The sequence below is a fragment of the Amblyomma americanum genome, chromosome 9, assembly GCF_052857255.1.
Source record: "Amblyomma americanum isolate KBUSLIRL-KWMA chromosome 9, ASM5285725v1, whole genome shotgun sequence".
Taxonomy (NCBI): domain Eukaryota; kingdom Metazoa; phylum Arthropoda; class Arachnida; order Ixodida; family Ixodidae; genus Amblyomma; species Amblyomma americanum.
This window is the reverse complement of record NC_135505.1, coordinates 4,293,665-4,315,555: the sequence shown is the minus strand read 5'-3', so window position 1 is coordinate 4,315,555 and position 21,891 is coordinate 4,293,665. Positions and strand designations below refer to the sequence as shown.

The 21,891-nt window shown below is 46.4% G+C and overlaps 1 protein-coding gene across 1 annotated transcript in view; it reads right to left on the bottom strand.

Moving 5' to 3' along the window:
• The window catches only part of RyR (Ryanodine receptor), a 1,185,515-nt gene that overhangs the window by 452,523 nt on the left and 711,101 nt on the right, over positions 1-21,891 (bottom strand). Inside the window, 2 exon segments of the mRNA XM_077638630.1 lie at positions 1,449-1,530; positions 3,968-4,206. Coding sequence (XP_077494756.1) covers positions 1,449-1,530; positions 3,968-4,206 — 321 coding nt within the window.

Here is a 21,891-nt window from a genome sequence, read left to right as displayed (position 1 = left end):
GAAACTGTTAGACACCTCATTGGAACGTGTATATGTCCACAACCGATAATTCAGACTCTGTCGAGGCGAAAAGTTCAATTTTTTGCTGACTAAAATGGAGACTAGCATTTGCTGTGGGGATCATTTTTGATCGAAAGTTTGTTTTTTTGGCCTAATATAGACGCGAGCGAGCAGCGCTGTCACAACTAACCGGCTCTACACTGCCGTGAAAGGCGCCGTCTTGGATTTAAATGGAGTCAATTGGCTTCTATAGGTTTTGGTTTGTTTTTTTTTGCATTTTACTGTTGCCACTTGACGGCGCCACCCATGGTGCGGGGTAATGGTGGGGAGGTGGGTGCTTTTGGAAGTGCTTGCTTCCGTTCACACCATACTTCTCTCGGTCTTTGCGGGTGTGCGGACTGGACAACATTATTTTTCTTTCTTTTTTCTCTGCCCACACTAACATATGCTTTTGCGAGTGTCATTGTCCATGGAAAGTGATTTCTTGCTTTGCGCGGCATGCGCAATCGTTCGCAGCCTAGCCTACGGCCGTGTCTCACAGTCTAGTATCATGACGTGACGTGGTGTGTGTGAACATGATGAAAGCATGACAGTGGCTCAGGTACAGTCTAATATTATCGCCTGCAAGTGGAACGTGGAATGCAGAGAAGATCGCAATTTTTTAATGCAAGATTTTCGCAAAAAGCTTATTTTTTGAAGTTCATGGATTTTTGAACTTTCAAAAATTATATAAAGCGCACTTAGGACAAGAGACAAGGGAGACACAAGCGCTTGTGTTGTTTGGTCTCCCTTGTCTGTTGTCCTAAGTGTGCTTTATGTAATTTTTGAAAATGAAAAACCAACTAGCTCAAATGTCAATTCTGCTTCAGTTCGATTTTTGAACTGTCTGATTGTTCGCACTATTTTCTGCGTCTCGCCAAGTCCGAAAAATGGCTCAGATTACACTTTTTTTTTCAGAGAAACTTCTCTAGCAGCAGTATTCTTTAAGTTTACAAGTTTTTTTATTTTTTAATACCAGGACAACTTTTCAAGTTCTGATGAGTCCAACAAATTGATTACCACCTACATGAATAATGTAAGGTTAGGTAAATACGGCAACTTGAGATGCCCGCTGTGAACCTCAGAAAGCTAATCATGAACAGCTACCTGTATAATGTGTAATTAAAAGGCAGGACATTTCATATATGAGACACATATAATGCTCAACACAGAGCACATGCAGCACATGTCCTTGGCTTCTTGTGACATCCCACATCCTGCGCACAATGTTCGTTGAGGTGCCTGCAACAATGAACAGCATGTAGTTTGGCCTTTGTGACCTGAAACAGTGTGGCACGCTTTCCCTCAGAACTTCACAGCCTTCTGCCTTTTCCAAATTGTGGCTTCATATACAGACTGTCGTGCGTGGAGAGTAAGGTTCCAGAAGCAGTACAAAAATGAGCACCCACCTACCACCGTGCAGTTCCAGGTTGGTGCCCAGTGTGTAGAGGCTGTTCAGGATCTTGTAGCAGGCCACCTGGATGTCACTCACTGGCAAGAAACAAGATGGACGATGCAGCATGACTCACCTCACCCGCAGTACATTAGCAGCAGACTACACCTTCTTCACTCACTTCTGTCACTGCTTTGCTCAAGCCAGTGACGAGAGATTGCTTTGGGGGCACAGCTAGGAGAAACTGTTCCCTGAATGGGCTTTCCGAGCAGTCGATTCCTATTTATAAAGGAGTTAGCATACCATACATGCATTAGGCGTGCCACATTTTGAACAATATTGCTAGGCTGCAGAAAGCGTCAGATAAGTGCTGTCGAACTAACTAAGCTTAGGTCTCGCCGTTTTTTCATAACCACAAACACCTCACACGCATTCCTCGGTGGTTTTATACCACAGAAAAATATAGGCCCGGAACATGCCCCAATACCACAAATTACAATCAAGTGTTTAATAATACTAAGAACCAAATATGTGGCTTTTCAATGTGCAGCCAATGTTCCTTGCAATGAAAAAAAAAATGTACAGTAGAACCTCATTAATTCAAAGTCACTGGCGAATGGAGAAATGTTACAATTAACCAGGTTTTCGAAAACTGAGCACAGCAAAAAAAAAATTACCAAGGCGATAACTTTTCTTGCCGGAACACGATACCTTTATTGGATTACGTTTAGGGCACCGTATATTGCCGCAAAAAGTCCACCCCCTATTCGTAGCTCATCCTGGCCAAAAAAAGTTGATCCAAATAGAACTTGATGCATCCACCCTTCACCACTTCGTCCCACCGCCGCACTTTGTTTCATAGTTTTGCCGAATGGAATCGCAGTGTGCGCACAACTTAAAGTCATAAGCGCTTAATAATGCGATCACAAGGACAGCATTACGAAGCCAGTAGAGTTCAATAGGAAAAAAAAGGGCACTCCACTCAGCCTTCCATACTCACTGGTGGCCCGACTGACTAGCGGAAAACTGAACTGCAAATGGTCCTGTAGTATCGGATTCCAGCGCAAAGAATGCCTCAGAAATTATGAAAAGATGGCTCTCGCGCTAACTACCACTTGTCCAAGCGCCACCGCAGACAAGCTATGCAAATGGCGCGCAATTCTTATTTGCTTGACCAGTACAGGTGTTTATAAGAATTATTGACATTTTTCACTATTGGAGCCCCATACGTCCTGTCAGGAATGGGCACCAGCACAGGGCGCGTACCACCCACCGCATATACAAACTGCATATGCCCCACAAATGGGCCGTCTCTGCCCATAGGTGAACCCCCCATTTTGAACCGTTGTTTTTATCAAGAAAGGTCGACTTATAAGCGACGGAGCTTAAAGACCTACTTGACCGAAATTTTGCAAACCGTAAAAAAAGTAGTTTTTTCATAATAACCCCCAAAATTTTGTTACCCACAAAACATTACTTTCCAGTTTCAAGCAGTCAAGGTGCGAAGGACTCGCAAGAATCGGAATCTTCAATACCAAAACTCCAAAAAGGGGCGCCATTATCGCCCGCCGAAAGTGACCCAGGATTGAGACGAGAGCCCAGATAGCTTCAGATCGTCTGCTCGTTGCAGCTCGTGCAAAGCACTGGTACCAATAGCACGTGCAGAACATTGCTCAATAAATACTGCTTATACATTTAAAAAACGTATTAAATCACATACACGCACCTTAAATCGGATGAAACGCCCCAGAAAAGGTTTTACACATTTTATTTCCTGTGACAGACTACAGAACTCCTCACACAACCTCTGTGAAGATGGTGCTAGTGAGCGCTCTTTGCCTGGCAGTATTCCATTACAGCTGGTGCAAAGTCCGGATTGCGAAGGAAGGAGGTCAAGTCTAAAAAGTGCTTGTATTATCACGTGGGCATTTTTGAGTGGGCACGCGTGTCTACAGCGCATGTGCGCTGTGCTGTGCGTGCGGAATGGTTATTGTCTTGATAAAAAAAAATGACCTGCATTCTCCTTTCCCCTCTCATTTTTCTTCCCCGTGGAAGGTATTCCTTCCTGTACATAGGAACTCGGAGCAGGTGCACTGTAGGTAAATCAATAAAATAGCTGGATGTCAGAAAAAGGAGCTCTAGAGATTTTAGCGCAGTGCAAAGAGAAAGACTATACCATAAGCGAAATTTGTGTTGCAAAAATATACTTTTTTTTTATCTTCATGGGCCGTGGCATCAATGTGGTGCCGATGGCAGGATGGTTGATCGTTGCGCGCATAGGCCGGACAAGCCAGTGCGCATTGCAAAATACTACTGGTTACAAATGAACGAAGACTTGTCCGCTGCGTTCATTACTCTATTTACCTAGAACCACTTAAAGCCCGTGGAACATGGAACAGGGGCATAGAAGTGCAATTTAAAACAGCATTTCTGTCGCATGACACAACAGCCTGTCAGTCCACTACACTCATCCTCCTTTGTAGCCCATCGACTCAGCTGCTCGCGTGCCAAGTTTGACTTTGGATGTGCACTCACGTAGGAGGTCGCTGCCAAACTCGTTGGCGGCCAGGTGGTCGAACAGCGCTGTAAGCACAGGCAGCAACACGAGCTGCACGTAGTTTAGCGACGACGACGTCTTCATGGTGGTGCCCCGCAGGTGGCTGTAGCGGCCCTGCTCCAGATTGGTCAACGTCTGAGCCAGGTCATCTGACGCGTTGTTGAAGTACGTCAGCATTGACGTCTTCACAAAATCTGGGCAGTTCTTCACTATGGCCCTGCAAGACAGAACGGTGGGAACCATAAAAGCAGCCAATGGCCGGTCTTTGAACCACGCAGTCTCAAATTCTTGTGAACCCTGAATACATTTCACTCAGGGTTGAATGTCTGATATAGCGTGGACTAATGTAGATGCCATATAGTGCCAAAACTTTCTCATTAAACGTATATATGATATTATGTGGCACAATTAAAGGGACCCCGAGTGGTTTTGATAGTAATATTCTAAAGCAGAAAACCTGTAAAGATGGCTTTTGTGAGTATTTGAATCAAACTTAGAAACTCTCCGTGAACTCTATAATTTAAAAATAATTGTTTAAAAATTGCGGCTTGAAAGCGATTATGGCAACATCTCACCGGGCGTTCTTAGAAACCTGTACCTAAGACGACTTGAAGCGGGCAGTGAGGGTCAGCCTTCTCTTTCATTATCATCGCCAGCAGCCTGACTACGCACACTGCAGGATAAATGCCTCTTCGATATCTCTCATACTAACCCTGTCCTGTATCAGCTTATCCATGCAAACTTTATCCACGCAAACTTGTTCATGTCATACGCCAATCTAATATTCTGCCGCTACTGCTCTGCTTGCCTTCTCTTGGAATACAGACAGTTGCCCTTGAGGACCAGGGCTGACCTTGCTTTCACATTACATGCCCTGTCCAAGCCCATTTCTTCCTCTTGATTTCGGCTAGGATGTCACCCACACCGCCCTCTTCCCGTCTCCTAACATTGGCCTGTCATTTTCCTTTCCATTTTCCTTTTCATAGCTCATTTTCCTTTTCATAGCTCATAGGTCAGTTTCCTTTCCATAGCTCATTAACATTTTCTAGTCCCTCTCACCGGGCGTGCACAAGTGACACAGTCAGGAAGGGGTGTAGCTTTGTGCAGTCTCAACCTCTTTTCTTCATTTTTTTTCCTGGTGCGTTGGCTGGTATGAATTGAGGAGGAGAGGCATAATTTTAATAGCTGATATCTACGGTAATAACAAAGCTAGCTTGAAATTCTTTTTGTTGTGGTGATGAGCAATGGAATAATGATCATTCGTGCACTTTGCCCAACTTGAGCGAATGTCATGGTCCCTTTAAAAGTGACCTGATATCTGGTAAGCATAATAATGCAGCACCGTGTGTGGCTTTTTCAAAAGTAGAGAAACGAAGAGGTTCGCCTTTAAGACAAACAGTGGGGCTCTTATAGAATCTGTGAATGCCTGAACCTTCAGAGCGGTTACGACAAAGGCACGTGTTTGTCATAACTTCAAGAGATTTGCAACTCTGGCAGTGCTTAACAAGGTCAGTCTCTAAACCTCTGGCAAATGCCGCACATTCCTTAAAAACATTGAAAATCACAGATTCAATCAGCAACTGTATAGCATGTCTCCCTGTAGCTTTCTGTAGGACATTTAGAATGCCAATGTGAATTTGCAAGCCGAAATATACAAGCAGTTGAACTTCTGTCGTAACTCAAAACAAAGTGGCATGGGAGAATATCGGGGGTCATGTTAATTCGGGGGTCATGATGTTAATTCCACATCAACTCCCTTTCAATACAAGCACTGCCAACTGTAGGAGAAACTGCAACTGCATTCTTTCTAATCTACACTTACCGATGCTAAAAACAGAATGTCCTGTGTCAGAGGAAAATACCCGCGTATAATACGAACACCAATATAATACGAGTTGAAGTTCTAGAGACGCGAAATGGAAAAAAGAAAAGTTTTACCCGCGTATGAGTGACGAAAGCTCAGAGAAGACATTTATTCAAATCGCATCCCGCGCTTTACTTCAATCACTTTCAGCATCAGCAGCCTTTTCTGCGGACATTCCTTTGTCCAAAAAATCCTCCCAAATGTACTCATCTTCCATGCGATCGAGTGCGTTCGAGATGCCGCACATCTTAAAAGAATGACGCACAAGATCATCTGGGACGGCCGCCCACGCGTCCACGATCCATTTCAACAGCGTGGCTGGCGAAGCCCGCTCCAGCCACCCGGTTGGCGTCACTTCAGGCTCACCTGAGCGCATCCACTTTGCGTAGCACCGCTTGACTGCGTCCTTGAAGGGTTTTTTTACACCCAAAACTAGAGAACTATAGACCTGCACATATGGCGGGGTACTATGACAATGTGTGCGCCAACTTTCGTTAACTTTTTGGCCGCTGAGGGCGCTGGGTTGACCTGTTTGTGTGTCATGATAATCACTGTCGTCGGCTCTTGTGTATGACTGCTCTATTGGCTTTCGCGCCTCCCTGTGCATTTGTCCTCCATTATTATTTTGAAATATAGTAATGAATGATGCAAAAATGACATTTCTTTAAATCCTAGCGGTGAATATTTTCTTTGCGCGCACGCATTTTTGAGGCTTTCTGGCACCTTTGCAAGACAATGGATGAATGATGAATACTCAAATCGTAGACAAATTGCAAAACTATTACATCCTTGAACTAGAATAACAAACGCGATCTCGCTCAACACGTTAATTGCAGCGCCACGACGCCCGTAGCTGCCCTTCCCTAGCGGGGCCCTAGCGGCAAAAGATATGGAGTAGAACACGCACTGGAGCAGTGCCATATGTGCAGGTTCAGTACGTCTTGGTTTACAGAAACATCAAGGGGCGGTAGTTGTGACGTCATTCCACTCGAAATCAAAACGATTTCAGTGCCGTAGTCACGTAGAAGCCTCTTCACCAAGTCGGCCAAATGGCAACGAAACGAATCCAGCACAAGGATGGACGGCAGAGACAACAGCGATCCAGGTCGCGTACATCACACGGACTTTACCCAGTCCAATACTAGATCCTCATTCATCCCCCCTTCTCATGACATCTGACGATGACATTTTTTGGCAGCTCGTCACCTTTCGGCATTGTTTTCCTCTTGAAGCTCACATAAGGGGGAGCTTGCGGTCATCTGCCATGCACGATAACATGAATAACTCGCGTTTCCTCTTTGCCAGTGAACCGGACGCTAAGACCCCTTCTCGTGCACGTTGATGGGCAATGGCAGGTAAATTGTCGTCTGATCGGCATTGCCTATTTGGCCCAACAGAAAGTTCTTTGGCTTGCGGAAAGAAATAACAGGGCGCTGAAAACTCACAAGCAGCAGTTAGAACGCTTCAGGCAGGTTCCGTGAAATCGAGGACCGGCGGCGTATTGAGAAGCCAACACGGCACATGTAGCGATGGATCCAGTGCTTGATCGCTTGAAGGCAGAGCGCGGTATCCCTTTTTATTGCGAAAGCAATACTGCTCGAGATTTCCGCTCTTGGCCGTCGTCCCGGAGAATCCACCATTGACCTTTAGCGTGAGCTATGTGTGACGTCATACCAGCTGTGGAAAAGCGGGGCCCCAACCCGGCTCGTCGCAATCGTCCCAGCGAATCCTCTATGCTGCAGCTGCGCGCCGCTGCCGCGAGGGGCGCTCGCTCTGCGTGACGTCATACCAGCTGTGGAAAAGCGGCCCCCCGACTCGGCTCGTCGCGATCGACCCAGCGAATCCTTCACGCGCCGCTGCCGTGGGAGAGGCGCTCGCTCTGAGTGACGTCATACCAGCTGTGGAAAAGCGGCCCCCCAACTCGGCTCGTCGCGATCGTCCCAGCGAATCCTCCACGCGCCGCTGCCGTGGGGGAGGCGCTCGCTCTGCGTGACGTCATACCAGCGAATCCTCCACGGTATGTCGGATGATGTCTGTAAGGTGAAGCTGCAACGATGTGCTGCAGCTAATAGCGGCGGCGTGCGGAAGAAACGGATGAAGAGCGGGAACAACGTTTAGCTATATATGGAAGAAGTTAGCGCAAAACTTAGACAGAGACCGAGAAGAAACACACAAGACGACAGACGAGCGCTAATACCAACTGTTTATTGGGGCATAACACCCGGAATATATAGCCCAGCATGCAGACAGTTGGAGGCACACACGTCATACACCAGCGTTGTGACAAGGCAAAAGCGTATCCAGAAACGCACATACAGAAGAATAAATCTGCAAGGAAGGGTCACTCGCGCAGCGATCAGATAGCCTTTTGATGTGGAAGGCCTCCAGCACAAGCCGTGCTGTAACATTGGCGCTCCTGCCCAGAATCTTAGTTTTCTCAAAACGTGCCCTACACGTGCGGTCACAGGAAGAAATATGCCGTACAATATTAGCCGTTCTGTCGTTGTTTTCAAAATTTCTATCATGCTCCCGTAGCCGGTCATTAATGTAACGGCCAGTTTGACCTACATAAGAAGACCCACAAGAAAATGGTATGCTGTACACCACCCCTGTAGCGCATTTGACATAAGAAATGCCATGTCTCTTTTTGCAGCCACTCTCACAAGGGCCAGAAATGCGTCGGCAAAGCTTTGAAAGCTTGTTGGGGGCAGAGAAGACTAAGGGCACGTGGTGCCTGCCGGCAACCTTCTTGAGGTTGTGTGACACTCGGTGAACATAATGAACAACCACCGGCTTTGATGTCGAGAAATCGGATCTTCTTTTTTGAGCGCCTTTTTGTTTTTGCAGGAGGGTTTCAGCGACGGCAGAAATAACCGGACCAGGGAAGCCTACCACCAAGAGGCGGGAAACCTGATTATTTACACTCTCCTGCATGCTATGAGGGCACGACTTAAGAAGGGCAGGCTCCCGGCAGAGCGACGCAATAGCTCTTTTCACAACTTTCGAGTGTGAAGAGTCTATCTCAATAACTATTTGTTAGCACGGGGGGAGTACATCCAACACACGTGGCTACCACAGAGCCTAAGCTTTAAGTCCAGGAACCTTAACTGTTGATTATCAGGCAATTCATGTGTAAAACCCTACCCTCGTCCTGTGGTTTCTAGTAGTGGCTAATAGTAGGAATGCAGCTGTCATGAAAAATGGGGCACTGTGGAATTACAGCAGGAATGAAGTGGTAAGAGGGATCTGTAAAAGAGTGATGGTTCCTAGTCCGACTTCCGGCAATGCGGTCCTATGCATGAGACCAGATGTTCAAGCAAGATTAGAAATCAAACGCGGCGTTAGGAGGCTAGCTTTGGGAGCACATGGCAATACAACAAATCAGGGGGTACAGTGTGATATGGAATGGGCGACGTTAAAGAGCAGAGAAGCTAGCAGTAAGATAGTTTAACAATGTGATGGTTCGGGCTAGTGGGTATGCGTTATGATCCATAGCGCACCAACAAAACAGGGGACAAACACAACCGCTAAACTTCCACTAAGGTATCGTTCTTTTCTTCATGTTTAAATTCTGTGTGCACCAAATAAAGCATTAGTGGAAATTTAGCGCTTGTGTTTGTCCCCTGTTTTGTTGCTGCGCTGTGGATCATAACAGTAAGATAGCATTTGAGGAGCGATTGAGAAAAATGGGGGAAAAGCGTGGGCTACGAAAGTTTTCAGATACCTGTACATAAGGAATGCTGACACGAAATGGAGAAAGCGAGCTAGAAAATTGACAAGCAAATATCTGGGCACCAGTAGTGGGGCAAATCAGGAATTATCGGTTAAGCGAAAGGTTAAAGAAACAGAGAGAGCTCTATGGAAAACAGGGATGCTGACGAAATCGGCACTGGGAACCTACAAGATATTGAAGCAGGAAATTGCCAAAAAAATATCTATGATAATTGTAGGGGAAGCCAGGACGGGAGTTTTGCGGACTAAGACATATAGAGCCAGGTACCAGGAGATAGACACGTTTTGCGTTGCGTAGAGAGAGGAGGAGGAAACGGCTGCACACATGATACTTTTCTTGAAAGGGCTTCACCCTACAGTGGAAAGTAGCGGACCTGATTTATCCAAGTCATTGGGGTTTAAGGAGAGTGAAGGAAAACTATATTTTTAGCGGGTAGAAATAACCAAGCGAAGGTTATCTGATTAGTGACTGAAAAAAATACAAGAGTAAAATTTCACAACTCATGGCTAGGTGCCTTGAACACCACCCGATTTAAAGGGTCCATCCATCCATCCATCCATCCATCCATCCATCCATCCATCCATCCATCCATCCATCCATCCACCCACCAATCCATCCATCCATCCGTCCATCCATTCATCCATTAATCCATCCATCCATCCATCCATCCATCCATCCACCCACCCACCCACCCACCCATCCATCCATCCATCCATCCATCCATCCATCCATCCATCCATCCATCCATCCATCCATCCATCCATCCATCCATCCGTCCGTCCGTCCGTCCGTCCGTCCGTCCGTCCGTCCGTCCGTCCGTCCGTCCGTCCGATGAAAGCGGCAACGCAAGTGGGGCCGCATCCATCCCGGGAGCAACTTTTATACACCCCAGATGCCGTCTCTTGGTGGCAGATACAGACGAACACATTTGCAAACCTCCATTGACTACATCTCATACACCCAACATTATGGCCTCCGTGCGCTGAAGTTTGGCGCGCGCGAGTAGCGTCATCTGGTTAACAGTGGTGGCGAAAGGCGGACGCAGCCAACGCAGCTCTGATTCAGTTTGCAGTGAGCGAGGACGGTGTTTCGTCCGAAGGCGAAAACAAAATTAGCTACTTATGGGTGCTCGACCTACTGCTGCGTTTACCAATGTCATAACAGCTATAGATGTACTGTTGTCAAGGTACCGAAAATATTTTATCGCTTTCATTGCAGATTGTACATACTTGCTCATGCACAGAGGGTCTACTGGAAATGAGTGCATTGTGGAACTGAATACATGAGTGTGAAATGGGAAGGGGTTTTAACCTCCTGGAGTTTTATGAACGTGCCATCACTGCTAGGAGTCCGAAATTGGCGGGTTTCATAATATTAAAACAGCGCTAAGCAACAAGGACGAAGAACGAAGGGAGCACACACAAAGGCGCTGAAAGGCGCATTTCCAACTCGCTCAATCTGCCGTTCTTCTACAATTGATATGTGTCTTTATGTAGAGGGAAGGAATGAGCTCAGTTTGTCGGAGGAAATGGTCTGCGGTGAAGTTCTTGGAGCTAGCATCTGAAGCTTCTGTCTTCTTTTGTTCTGCTCATCTGCGGTTCAGGGCGTAAATTTTGTTTCTAGTTTTTTTTTGTGCATGTGTGTATGCTGTTTGTGCGACATCGTACTTCTGAGCGTCCTTATGTCGTTTTTCACGTTGTTCCAGCTAAGCGTTGGTGTTGGTATTTGTATCATTTTATTGCTTACAGTGGTTTAAAATTTTGTATACTTACTTGTTTCATTCCAGTGACATAAAGTCCTGGTCTGGATAAATAAAAATAAAAAATAGTAATTCAAATTTTCGTATATATATTTCTTGGGTTTCACAAAATCGCTAAACACTTAATTTCTGGAGTTAATCTTTTGTATTTAATGAGGTTTATCATTCCAGTGCAAATCAGGCTACAAGGTTCGCCATAGTGGAAGCCTTCAGATAATTTCGACCACGTGAGGTTCTTTTACGTGCACTGACATCGCAGAGCACACGGACCTCTTTCCCCTCCATCGAAATGCGACCACCGCAGCCGGCATCGAACCCGATTCATTTGGGTGAGCAACTAAGATGTATAACCACTCAGCCACCTCGGCGGCCTTTCTACAGTTAAGTATTCACCAAAAGAAGAATACGGCCAAAATAATTCATTTAATTGGTGCCTTCATGAAATTCCTAAAATAAAAGTCCTCTAACTTTGGATGATACTCATCTAGAAACCCATAGTTTTTTGCATGCTCAGAGCTATACTTCTCTGAGGGGAATGCACAAAGTAAAGCAGTGTCAATCCTGCAGGATGTAGAGCATTATGATCGCATATGTGTAGTAAGTTTGCTTTTTCCGCAATTCTAGCCGACCATTCGCATAGTGGATATCACGGCGGATGTAAGTTACAGAGCTGATTTCATTATCTGGGTAATTCAGACACCCGTTTCTGAAACTGTAAACGCACTTAATTCATCTCAAGAAGTTGACCTGCGCTGCCGGATGCTGCAGTACCGTCGGGACTGCAACACACTCTTGGTTGCTCGGAATCGGTGGTCAGCCCAACCGGAAAGCAATTGAAACTAAACACACCATCGGTCGCGTCAAGGCTTTCAATGCGTTGAAATCCGCAGAGAAGCAGGCGTTGACTCGAAATAGCATCGTGGTCAGCGCGCATCTGCTATGCGGCCGGGCTGATCGAACGCACTGGGCATGGAGTAGGGCGCCTCGATGCCAGCGCCGAGGAAGCGCGGGCATCGAGGCACCCTAGCATGGAGGAAAGCACAGGGCCACCACGCGGCCAGTCTCGAAGGGGGCGCGCGCTCTCCCCTCGAGACAGGCTGTGACTGAGCGTCCGGTTAACGCGGCGAGTGCCAAGAGTTTAGAACAACTTCTATTTGGGCTATATGGTTCATTGTACTCGAGACAGGAAAACAGTAGCGCCGAAAAAAAAAACGCACACAGAAGAAAAAAAAACGTAGGACAAGCGCTAACATCATCTGACTTTATTCTTCGAAAAACGAGCATATATACAGAAAATCTAGGCATGTGCAGAAAGAAATCTCAAGCGCGATCAACAAAACTGCTCAAGATATGAAACCTCAGCTTTAAATAGGTTCACAGATGTATCGCTGACACAACCTTTTCCTCTTTATTTATCCTTTTTTTTTCTTATTTAAAGCTAGGATTTCATATTTTGAGCGGTTTTGTTGATCGCGCATGAGATTTCTTTCTGCGCATGCCTACATTTTCTATATATATGCTCGCTTTTCAAAACAACAATTTAGATGATGTTAGCGCTTGTCCTACATCATTCTTCTGCTGTGTGTGTTTTTTCGGCGCTACTGTTTTCCTGTCTCGAGTGCCCCGAGGTGGCGCTGGTGATGTGGTCTCTGCGTAGTGCGTAGTGCAGAGGGTGTTTGCATAGGTATTTTGGTGGGCTTTTCTGTTGCGTAGTGCCGAAGGTTTTTGTTCAGGATTTCTGGCGGGCTTTTACATTGCGTAGTCGGCCGGACGATGGGTCGACAAGCTAGGAAAGTCAAGATGGACGGGGACGGGGAGTTAGTGCAGTGCCAGGAGTGCGACCGTTGGTGCTATTTAGACGAGACCAAGTTCAGGAGCTTAGCCGAGGGAGATGGGGCTAGCTTCGCGTGCAAGATATGTAAGCGTTTTGAGGAGGCCGTTCAGACTTTGAAAGGGGAATGGGCAGCTACGATTAAGGAACTCAAAGGGGACCTGAAAGTGGAACCAAGGGAACGAATTAAGTTTTGAGGAGGCCGTTCAGACGTTGAAAGGGGAATGGGCAGCGGGGGCTTAGGCAAGGATGTCCTCTGTATGCTTTGTTGTTCATGTTGTACCTGCAAGGGTTGGAGACCAAGGTACAGAAGAGCGGACTAGGCTTCAACCTATCTTTTTTCAAGCAAGGAGAATTGATTAAACAGTCATTACCGGGACTAATATACGCCGATGATATAGTGCTAATGGCTGACAGCAAGGAAGGTTTACAGAAGTTGAAAGACACATGTGGTACAGAGGGAGATATATTAGGTTTCAAGTTTAGTAAGGAAAAATCTGCAGTCATGATATTTAATGATGAGGTCGGCGAGTATAGAATACAGGGATTCACGCTAGAACTAGTGGATGAGTACATGAATCTTGGGGTGTGGATAAATAAGGGCGCTGAGTATCTGACAGAGCATGAAAAATATGTAATGAATAAAGCTAGTAGGAATGCAGCTGTCATGAAAAATAGGGCACTGTGGAATTACAATAGGTATGAAGTGGTAAGAGGAATCTGGAAAGGGGTGATGGTTCCTAGCCTGACTTTCGGTAATGCGGTCCAATGCATGAGACCAAATGTTCATGCAAGTTTAGAAATTAAACAACGGAGCGTATGAAGGCTAGCTTTGGGAGCACATGGCAATACACCAAATCAGGGGGTACAGGGTGATATGGGATGGGCGTCGCTCCAGAGCAGAGAAGCTAGCAGTAAGATAGCATGTGAGGAGCGATTGAGAAAAATGGGGGAAAAGCAGTGGGCTAGGAAACTTTTCAAATGCCTGTACATAAGGAATGTTGACACAAAATGGAGAAAGCGAAATAGAAAATTGACAAGCAAATATCTTGACAGCAGTAGGGGGGAAAATCAGCAATTATCAGTTAAGAAAAAGGTTAAAGAAACAGGGAAAGCTCTGTGGAAAACAGGGATGCTGGCCCAATCAGCACTGGGAACATACAGAAGTTTTAAGCAGGAAATTGCCAAAATTGCCAAAGAAAATATCTATGATAACTGTAGGGGAAGCTCTTTGTTGTTTGAGGCCAGGCCGGGAGTTTTGTGGACTAAGACATATAAAGTCAGGTACCACGAGATAGACACGTTGTGCGTTGCGTGCGGAGAGGAGGAGGAAACGACTGAACACTTGATACTTTTCTGTAAAGGGCTTCACCCTACAGTGGAAAGCAGCGGGGCTGATTTATCCAAGACATTGGGGTTTAAGGACAGTGAAGGGAAAGCATTGTAGAATGCCCTACTACTGAAGCATTTATGAACGCTGTCAGAATGCGGTCAGATAGTAATTGATAATTACGGAGTGTTCTTGAGTTTTTTTTTTTTTTTTTGGTTTCTGCACGCAACTTTCCTTCATCTATTTTTGCTTGTGAGTGCATCTCATTTGTTGAAGGCAGCGTGTTGTGCCTTGATTCGTTTTGCGCATGTCACTTATGTTTTTTTCTTCTTTTTTTTTCTCCCGCTCCTGCTTACAGCCTCACCTAGAGGCTAGCAGTAGTGTGTAAATAAATAAATAAATAAATAAATAAATAAATAAATAAATAAATAAATAAATAAGTAGATTTTAAGCGGGTAGAAGTAACCAAGCGAAGTTTACCTGATTGGTGGCTAAAATCAAGAGAAGAGTAAAATTTCATAAGTCATAGCTAGGTGGCTTGAGCCACCGCCCGATTTAAAGGGTTCAGCCGTCCATCCATCCATCCTGCTGACAGTTGACAGCCGTGCGGTGCGGACGCCTGTTTTGGTGCTCTTCGGATTACGAGTGGTGACCGGGGCCTGACGGATGGACGACTGCGAGAGCGCCGTGACTAGGACAAATCGATGAGTTCTTTCCTTTAATATTTTCAGAGCTTAGATTTAGGCTAGTTTTAGATCTAGGCTAGTTAGGTGAAGGGCTCGCGAAAGAGCAGGTCAGTGACCTAACGACCGGGCCTTTTCCGGCCGGCAGCTGTAGATTTGTGGGGCTCATTTGTGAGTTAACTGGTTTAGACAGGTAGTTAGTATTCCTTTCTAGGTGATTGGCTATAGCGGTAGGCAGAGTTTTATTTGAGCACGTTGTTGCAAGTGGTTTTTTTCTTTTCTAGCATTTTGTGGTAGTAATAATAGAGTGCTGCTAAGATGGTCAAGCAACTGAAACTTAAATGCAAGGAGAGTGAAGCGTCGGTGAATTTGAAGGAAACGCGGGTTCGAATCTGTAGAGGAGGCCGAAGGCGCGAATTTTATGTGCAAATGCTGCGTATTAAGCGCACGCCTGGACAGGGCTGACGAAGCGAACACCAGCCTAGCGCTACGTACGGATTCCCTAGAAAAAGAGCTGCAGGTAGAGAGGGCAGAGAAGCGGAAACTTCAAGAACAGCTTAGTCAAGTGTTGGAGACAAAAATGGCTGACACCGCCAAGCGAAGCCACATTGGCGGACATTCCAGCGCCAGCCACGTGGATGGCGCCTGCGCTGGCATGGACAGCGATAAGGAATTAGGTCAGGCAGGTTCAGACAGCAACAGCTACGCACACGTGGCAGCTAGGAAGTCTGAAGGAGATGGAGAGAAGGGGAACAAGCTAACTTCCAGGAATGAGGTCGCAGTCACAGATAAGAGGTGGCATAATAATCCGGAAGTTAGGATGGAGGAAGGGAATAGCCAGGTGCTTATCGGTGGTGACTCAAATATGAGTAGGTGCACAAGAACTATAATGGAGGGTGTAAAGGGTGATAATCGGGTAGCAGTAGGGGCATTTCCACGCAGGAAAATGGACGCAGTACTTAGAGAGACAAAAAACGAACTTTCTAAGAATGTTGCGCAGCGCTATTTAGTAGTGATAGCGGCGGGGCTAACTGACGTCTTGAATGGCGAAGCCGCAAAAGTAGTGGAAAGATTAGCGGAGGGAGTTGATGATTTAAGGGCGATAGCACATTAAGTCCAGATCGTGGTGTGCACAGTGCCTGAAGTGCAATGACAGAACGGAGAAATTGCCGAGGACGTTGTGGCTGTTAATCGGGCGATAAGGAAGTTAAGGCAGGAGAAAGGCTTTGAAGTGGCAGACATAAACAGGGAATTGCATAGAGCAGGCTTTGGAGGAGGCTTTACACGAGATGGCATCCACTTTAATGGAAGGCTATGAGCCGAGATCGGCTGGCGCCTGGCAGGCAGGGCAATAGCTTTTTTAGGGGGTCCACTGTGGCTCGCGGCATAGGGGCAGCTAGAAGCAAAGTAGAAAGAGTAGCAATGGAGGCTGACGCCAATAAAATGGCCACTAAGAGGTTCAGGAAGAAAACTACAAAAAAAATTTAACACCTGGTACAGGTACATAAACATGCAAGGCGGTAGAAAGAGAGCGAAGTGGTTAGAGATAGAACAACAGTTAAAAGACGAAGAAGTAGGTGTATAAGCGCTTTGCGAGACACATCTCAGGTATCTAGAAGACCCACCATTTATTGATGGCTACGTCTGGGAAGGGAGCAACAGAACAACAACGGAGAGGAAGGGAGGAGGAGTAGGCATGCTGATACATCAAGGACCAAATTGGGAAAGAATAAAGTCAATTTGCAAAGAACATGTCTGGGTATCGGGTACAATTGCCGGTAAAATGACATGGCCAGGAATAGTTTATTTAGGGACAGGGGACAAATACAGGCAAGAGAACACGGATCTAGTTAAGTGTCTCAATGACGACATAAAGCAGTTTGGAGAAGGCCATGAATGGCCACATCGAGGATCTGTATGGATACACAGATTGTAACGGGAAGTTGATGCTAGACTTCTGTGAGCGACACAACCTAGTTACTGTAAATAGAGAAACTAAGTGTGAGGGACAAATCACGTGGGAATCCCGTAAGAGGCAAACGACCATTGACTACTGCTTAATCTCGCAGGGGATGTATAGCAAGCTCGCAATAATGGAAATAGACGAAGAGGGGAAGTACAGCCTCGGTAGTGATCATAAGCGTATTAGTCTACACTTGGGACCCCTGCTCAAAAGAGAAATCAAAAAGAGTACGCAAAATTTATTGACGAACAAATAGCGCTAATACCGGCCGGCACAGAGGAAGCAAATAAGACACATACCACGGAAAAGTGGAATTATAATCAGTTAGAACTACTCATTACAACAAAAATAGAAGAACTAAAAGGAGTAAACCACTGAAGAGCAAAGAGGAAGCCACGAAGTTGGTGGAATAAGGAAATTAGGAAGGCCATCGAACAACGACGGCTGACATCAAAGGAACGTAGAGATGCAAGAGGCCTCAGTTATCTGAAGAGAAAATATGCGAAAAATGGATATCGTATCAACAGAAGAAACAGCATGTGCAGGTCTTCGTCCAGGCTAAAGTAAAGCATGTGGAAATACGGGGGGGACAAAGCCTTTCGCCCCGCCCGCACTCCCACTCCGCGGATGCAGCGTTCCCGCTCGCTAACCGCGGATGGGGTTCGTGCTCGAGGGACAAAGGGAAGGGACGACACAGCGTTAACACTCATATGCTATTTATTACACTTGCAATTAATACACAGAGCGGGCCAGCTAGCTAAGAAACATCAACGAGGCATTCCTCGGAAATAGAAGGCTACGTAAGAAGGACTTCCGACTTGCCGGCTGGGGCGGGGGCGCGACTTCGGAGGTATCGGCGGCGAACGTTTGTATGCGCCAAAAATGGCGGCCGGGTTCTCCCGTGCGCGCCGCATTCTTGAGGCAAAGCCATTCCCTAGCATTTGCTTGGGAAGGCGTCCAGAGCGCGCGTTCGCTGCACTCGCTTCGCTGCCTGGAACCAGAAGTCCAGCGGCAAGGCACAACGGATCCCCGTGCGCCTGCTGCGGAAGGTGACGGGAGCGTGCGGCTCGAACCGCTCACGACGCTGGCCGGATCCCGAAGGGCCTCCCTCCGGTTCCGCAGCATCCCGCGTAACCTACGAAGTGGCGCTCCCGTCGCCGTTCCCTTTCCCCCATGAGGGAGACTTCCCTCCTCGCCCAGCCGGGGCTGCCCGTCCCGACGGCCGACGATGAAGATGGGCAGCATCGAAACGGAGGGGGGAAACAGGTTCTCCACAAGCAGTCCTGTGATCACTATCAATGCGGAAAGCTGGGCTAGTTGGTATGCCATCATTAAAAGACTAGCGCATAAAACTGTGCACGTGCTCCACTAAAAATGTATCTAAGGAATAGATTTGCCCCGATTTGATTAGATTGTGCGTGTACTTTCTCAGCCCAGTGTGCGCATGCACCACTCAAAATGCATTTATGTACATTTTTTCTCGCAGTAAAACCTCAGTTGATGTTTAGCGCTCGTCCTCTCTTCTCTGTCTGCGTCCCAGCTTTATGCGGTAGTCTCAGTTAACGATAACTCTGATCGCTGGCTGGTTGAAGTTCGCGATGCAACTAAAGGGGGTTCTGAAGCCATATAGTGCTGGAACCATATAGCTTATATGGTTCCCGAACCATACGGTTCTTGAACGATATAAACTGGCTGGGCTAAGCGAATCACGGAAATCATGAACAGATTCACGGTGCCGAGGGAAAATGTCTTGAGGGAGACGTTGCTGTGAAGTACATTGCATCAGTTATAGCTTTGTCATTTAGGAAAGACAATAGGGTAATCACCCCAAATGAGGGAGCAACACAGGACAGCACAATAGAAAACAGCTTACTGAGCAATCTAACTGGAGAAAGGCGGAAGCAAATATTACAAAATGCACGTCCGCAGAGACAGACGCAATTATAATCAAGCTAATTAACGAGCTTGGCAAAAGAGGCAAATAAATGCTGATAAATGAATTGGAGGCAGTCATAACAAATAATGGAATTCCGCACAGATGGAAATAGAATTAAGTGAAGTTTATTTATGAAGGGAAAGATCATAAGACGAACATAAAATCCTTCCGAACGATTACGATAACATCACATATACACAGGCTGGAGATGAAGGCGATGAAAATAAAAATTCAGTCATGGGTAGAAAGTAATACAATATTCAGAGAAGCTCAGAATAGGTTCAGAAGTGGTAGGCGCTTAGATGATACCTTGTTAATGCTTACCCAGTCCATAGAAATAGCTAAGGCAAAAAAAAACAGACCTCTGTACTTAGCCTTCCTGGACATGCATACGACAAGGTGAACGTCGATGCATATTTCAACGTGAACAGGGAACTCCTGTGAGACATATTAAAAGATGAAGCTGTCGGTCACGATTTAAGTGATTTTCTAAAGGAAATATATCAAGAAAGCGAAGTTGAAATAACATGGAAAGGAATTAAGAGCACAGCAACTGTCAAGATACGCAAAGGATTAAGGCAAGGTTGTCCTCTATCACCGCTGCTGTTCATGTTTTATATGATAAGCAAAGAAAGAAGGCTACACGGAAGCAATCTAGGTTATAATCTGTCGCACAGATTAGGCGGAACGGTTGTTGCAACGACTACCGAGTATTATGTAAGCGGACGATATTGTACTGCTAGCAGAGAGCCAGGAAGATTTTCTAACTTTGGTTGATTGCTGCGGAGACGAAGGAGACAGTATAGGTTTTAGATTGAGCGCTACTAAGTCAGGTGTGATGAATTTGAACGATGCAACTGACCAGCAGCTTACAATACAAGGCCATGAAATACCTCGGGTGGCCGAATACAAATATCGAGGGGTATGGTAAACGAAGGGCACATGTACACGGAAAAGCGCGAATAGTCTCTCATAGTAAAATGGCGAAAAGATGCCGGCAAAATGAAACATGGGGCATTGTGAGGGTACAACAGGTATGAAGCACTGAGAGGTATTTGGAAAGGAATAATGGTGCCAGGGCTCACTTCAGAAAATGCGGTTCTGTGCTTAAGGGCAGAGGTTAGGTCGAGATTAGAAGTAAATCAGGGAGCTGTTGAAGAATAGCACTGGGTGCCCACAGGAAAACCACAAACTAGTGAGTACAGGGGGATATGTTCTGGGTATCGTTCGAAGCACGGGAAGCTCAGAGTAAAATACTGTACGGAGAACGCCTGCGGAAATTCGACGATAACAGGTAGGCAGTTAAGGTATTTAAATACCTATACAGAAAGAGCGTTGACTCAAAGTGGCGGAAAAGGACTAGGACGCTAACCAGTAAGTATGGCAGATACGAGGACGGAGAAAGAAAGAGCATTAAACGAGGGGTTAAAAACGCCGAAGGTAAAACTTGGATAGATTCAATGGAAAAGAAGCACATATGGGACTATATCGATACTGGAAAAGACAGATCAGGATGGAAGCGTTTTATGATAACTCAAAAGGCAGTGTCCTACTCTTCGAAGCTAGGTCAGGGTTTGTTAGAATGCGCAGCTACAAAAAGAAAAGAAGAAAAAAGAATGAAAAGAAGTAAAAGGAATACAAAAAGAAAGCCAAGCCGTAGCCACGCCGCAATAACGAAACCAAAACTTCGAGCAACTTCGAACATTTTTGTTCGGATCCGCAAATTGTACGAGGTGCAAATATAGGCCGCTAATTATGAGAAAAAACTCGTATTCTACGCGGGTTTTTACATATGTTGCTCACCTACTCATCATGATCATTATCATCATCATCGGGCTGACTACACCCACTGCAGGGCAAAGGCCTCTTCCATGTCTCTCCAAGTAACCCTGCGCTTGCCAGCTGCATCCACCCTTTGCGTGCAAACTTCTTAATCTCGTCCGCCCACATAACCTTCTGCCGCGCTCTGCTACGCTTACTTACTCTTGGAATTCACTGCGTTACCCTTTAGGACCAGCGGTTAAAGCCTTCGCATCACATGCCCTGCCCAAGCCCATTTCTTCCTCTGATTTCGACAACCATGTCAGTAACCCGCGTTTGATCCCTCGCCCACTCTGCCCGCTTCCGGTCTCTTACCGTTACCACTATCATTTTTCCTTTCCATGGCTCGCTGCGTTGTCCTGAATTTAAGCTGAACGCATACCGTTAGCCTCCACGTTTCTGCCCTGTAGGTGAGTACCGGTAAGATACAGCTTTTGTACAACTTTTGTAGCGACAGCTCGAGCCTTCCGCGTGGCAGCGCCACCACCCTGAGGCTGCACCGCCACCCCGTAACTGCGACGCCACGCTCTCAAGTGGTTGGTCACGTGGTGCGGAGCAGCTGCCGGCGGCGTGGCGCCGTGGCTGATCACGGGGTTGGTCACGTGACCAGCTCCTGCTGCTGGCGGCGCGGCGCGCGGGCGAAACCGAGCTGCAACAGCTGTGCGCATGCGCCGTCTCAAGTTGGACGAGATGAAGAAGGAACGCCCAGCGAAACAGAGCGGCGAAAGACTGACTTTGCAATTCAACTGAGCAAGTTCCACCCGACCAGCTGCAGCTATCGCGTCACTCCAGGTTTACCCAGAGCTGAACCACCGCCAATTATTTTACACTTTTCCTCTACTACTAATTCAGTTTTACATTATGCGTATAAGGAACCGAGGCCCCAAATGAGTTAGCATATTCGACTCAGTGCATACAACAGGTAAAAGCTGTGAGTGATAGGGCTGAATCATTCTCTACAAGTTAGTCGCATGTGTCCCCC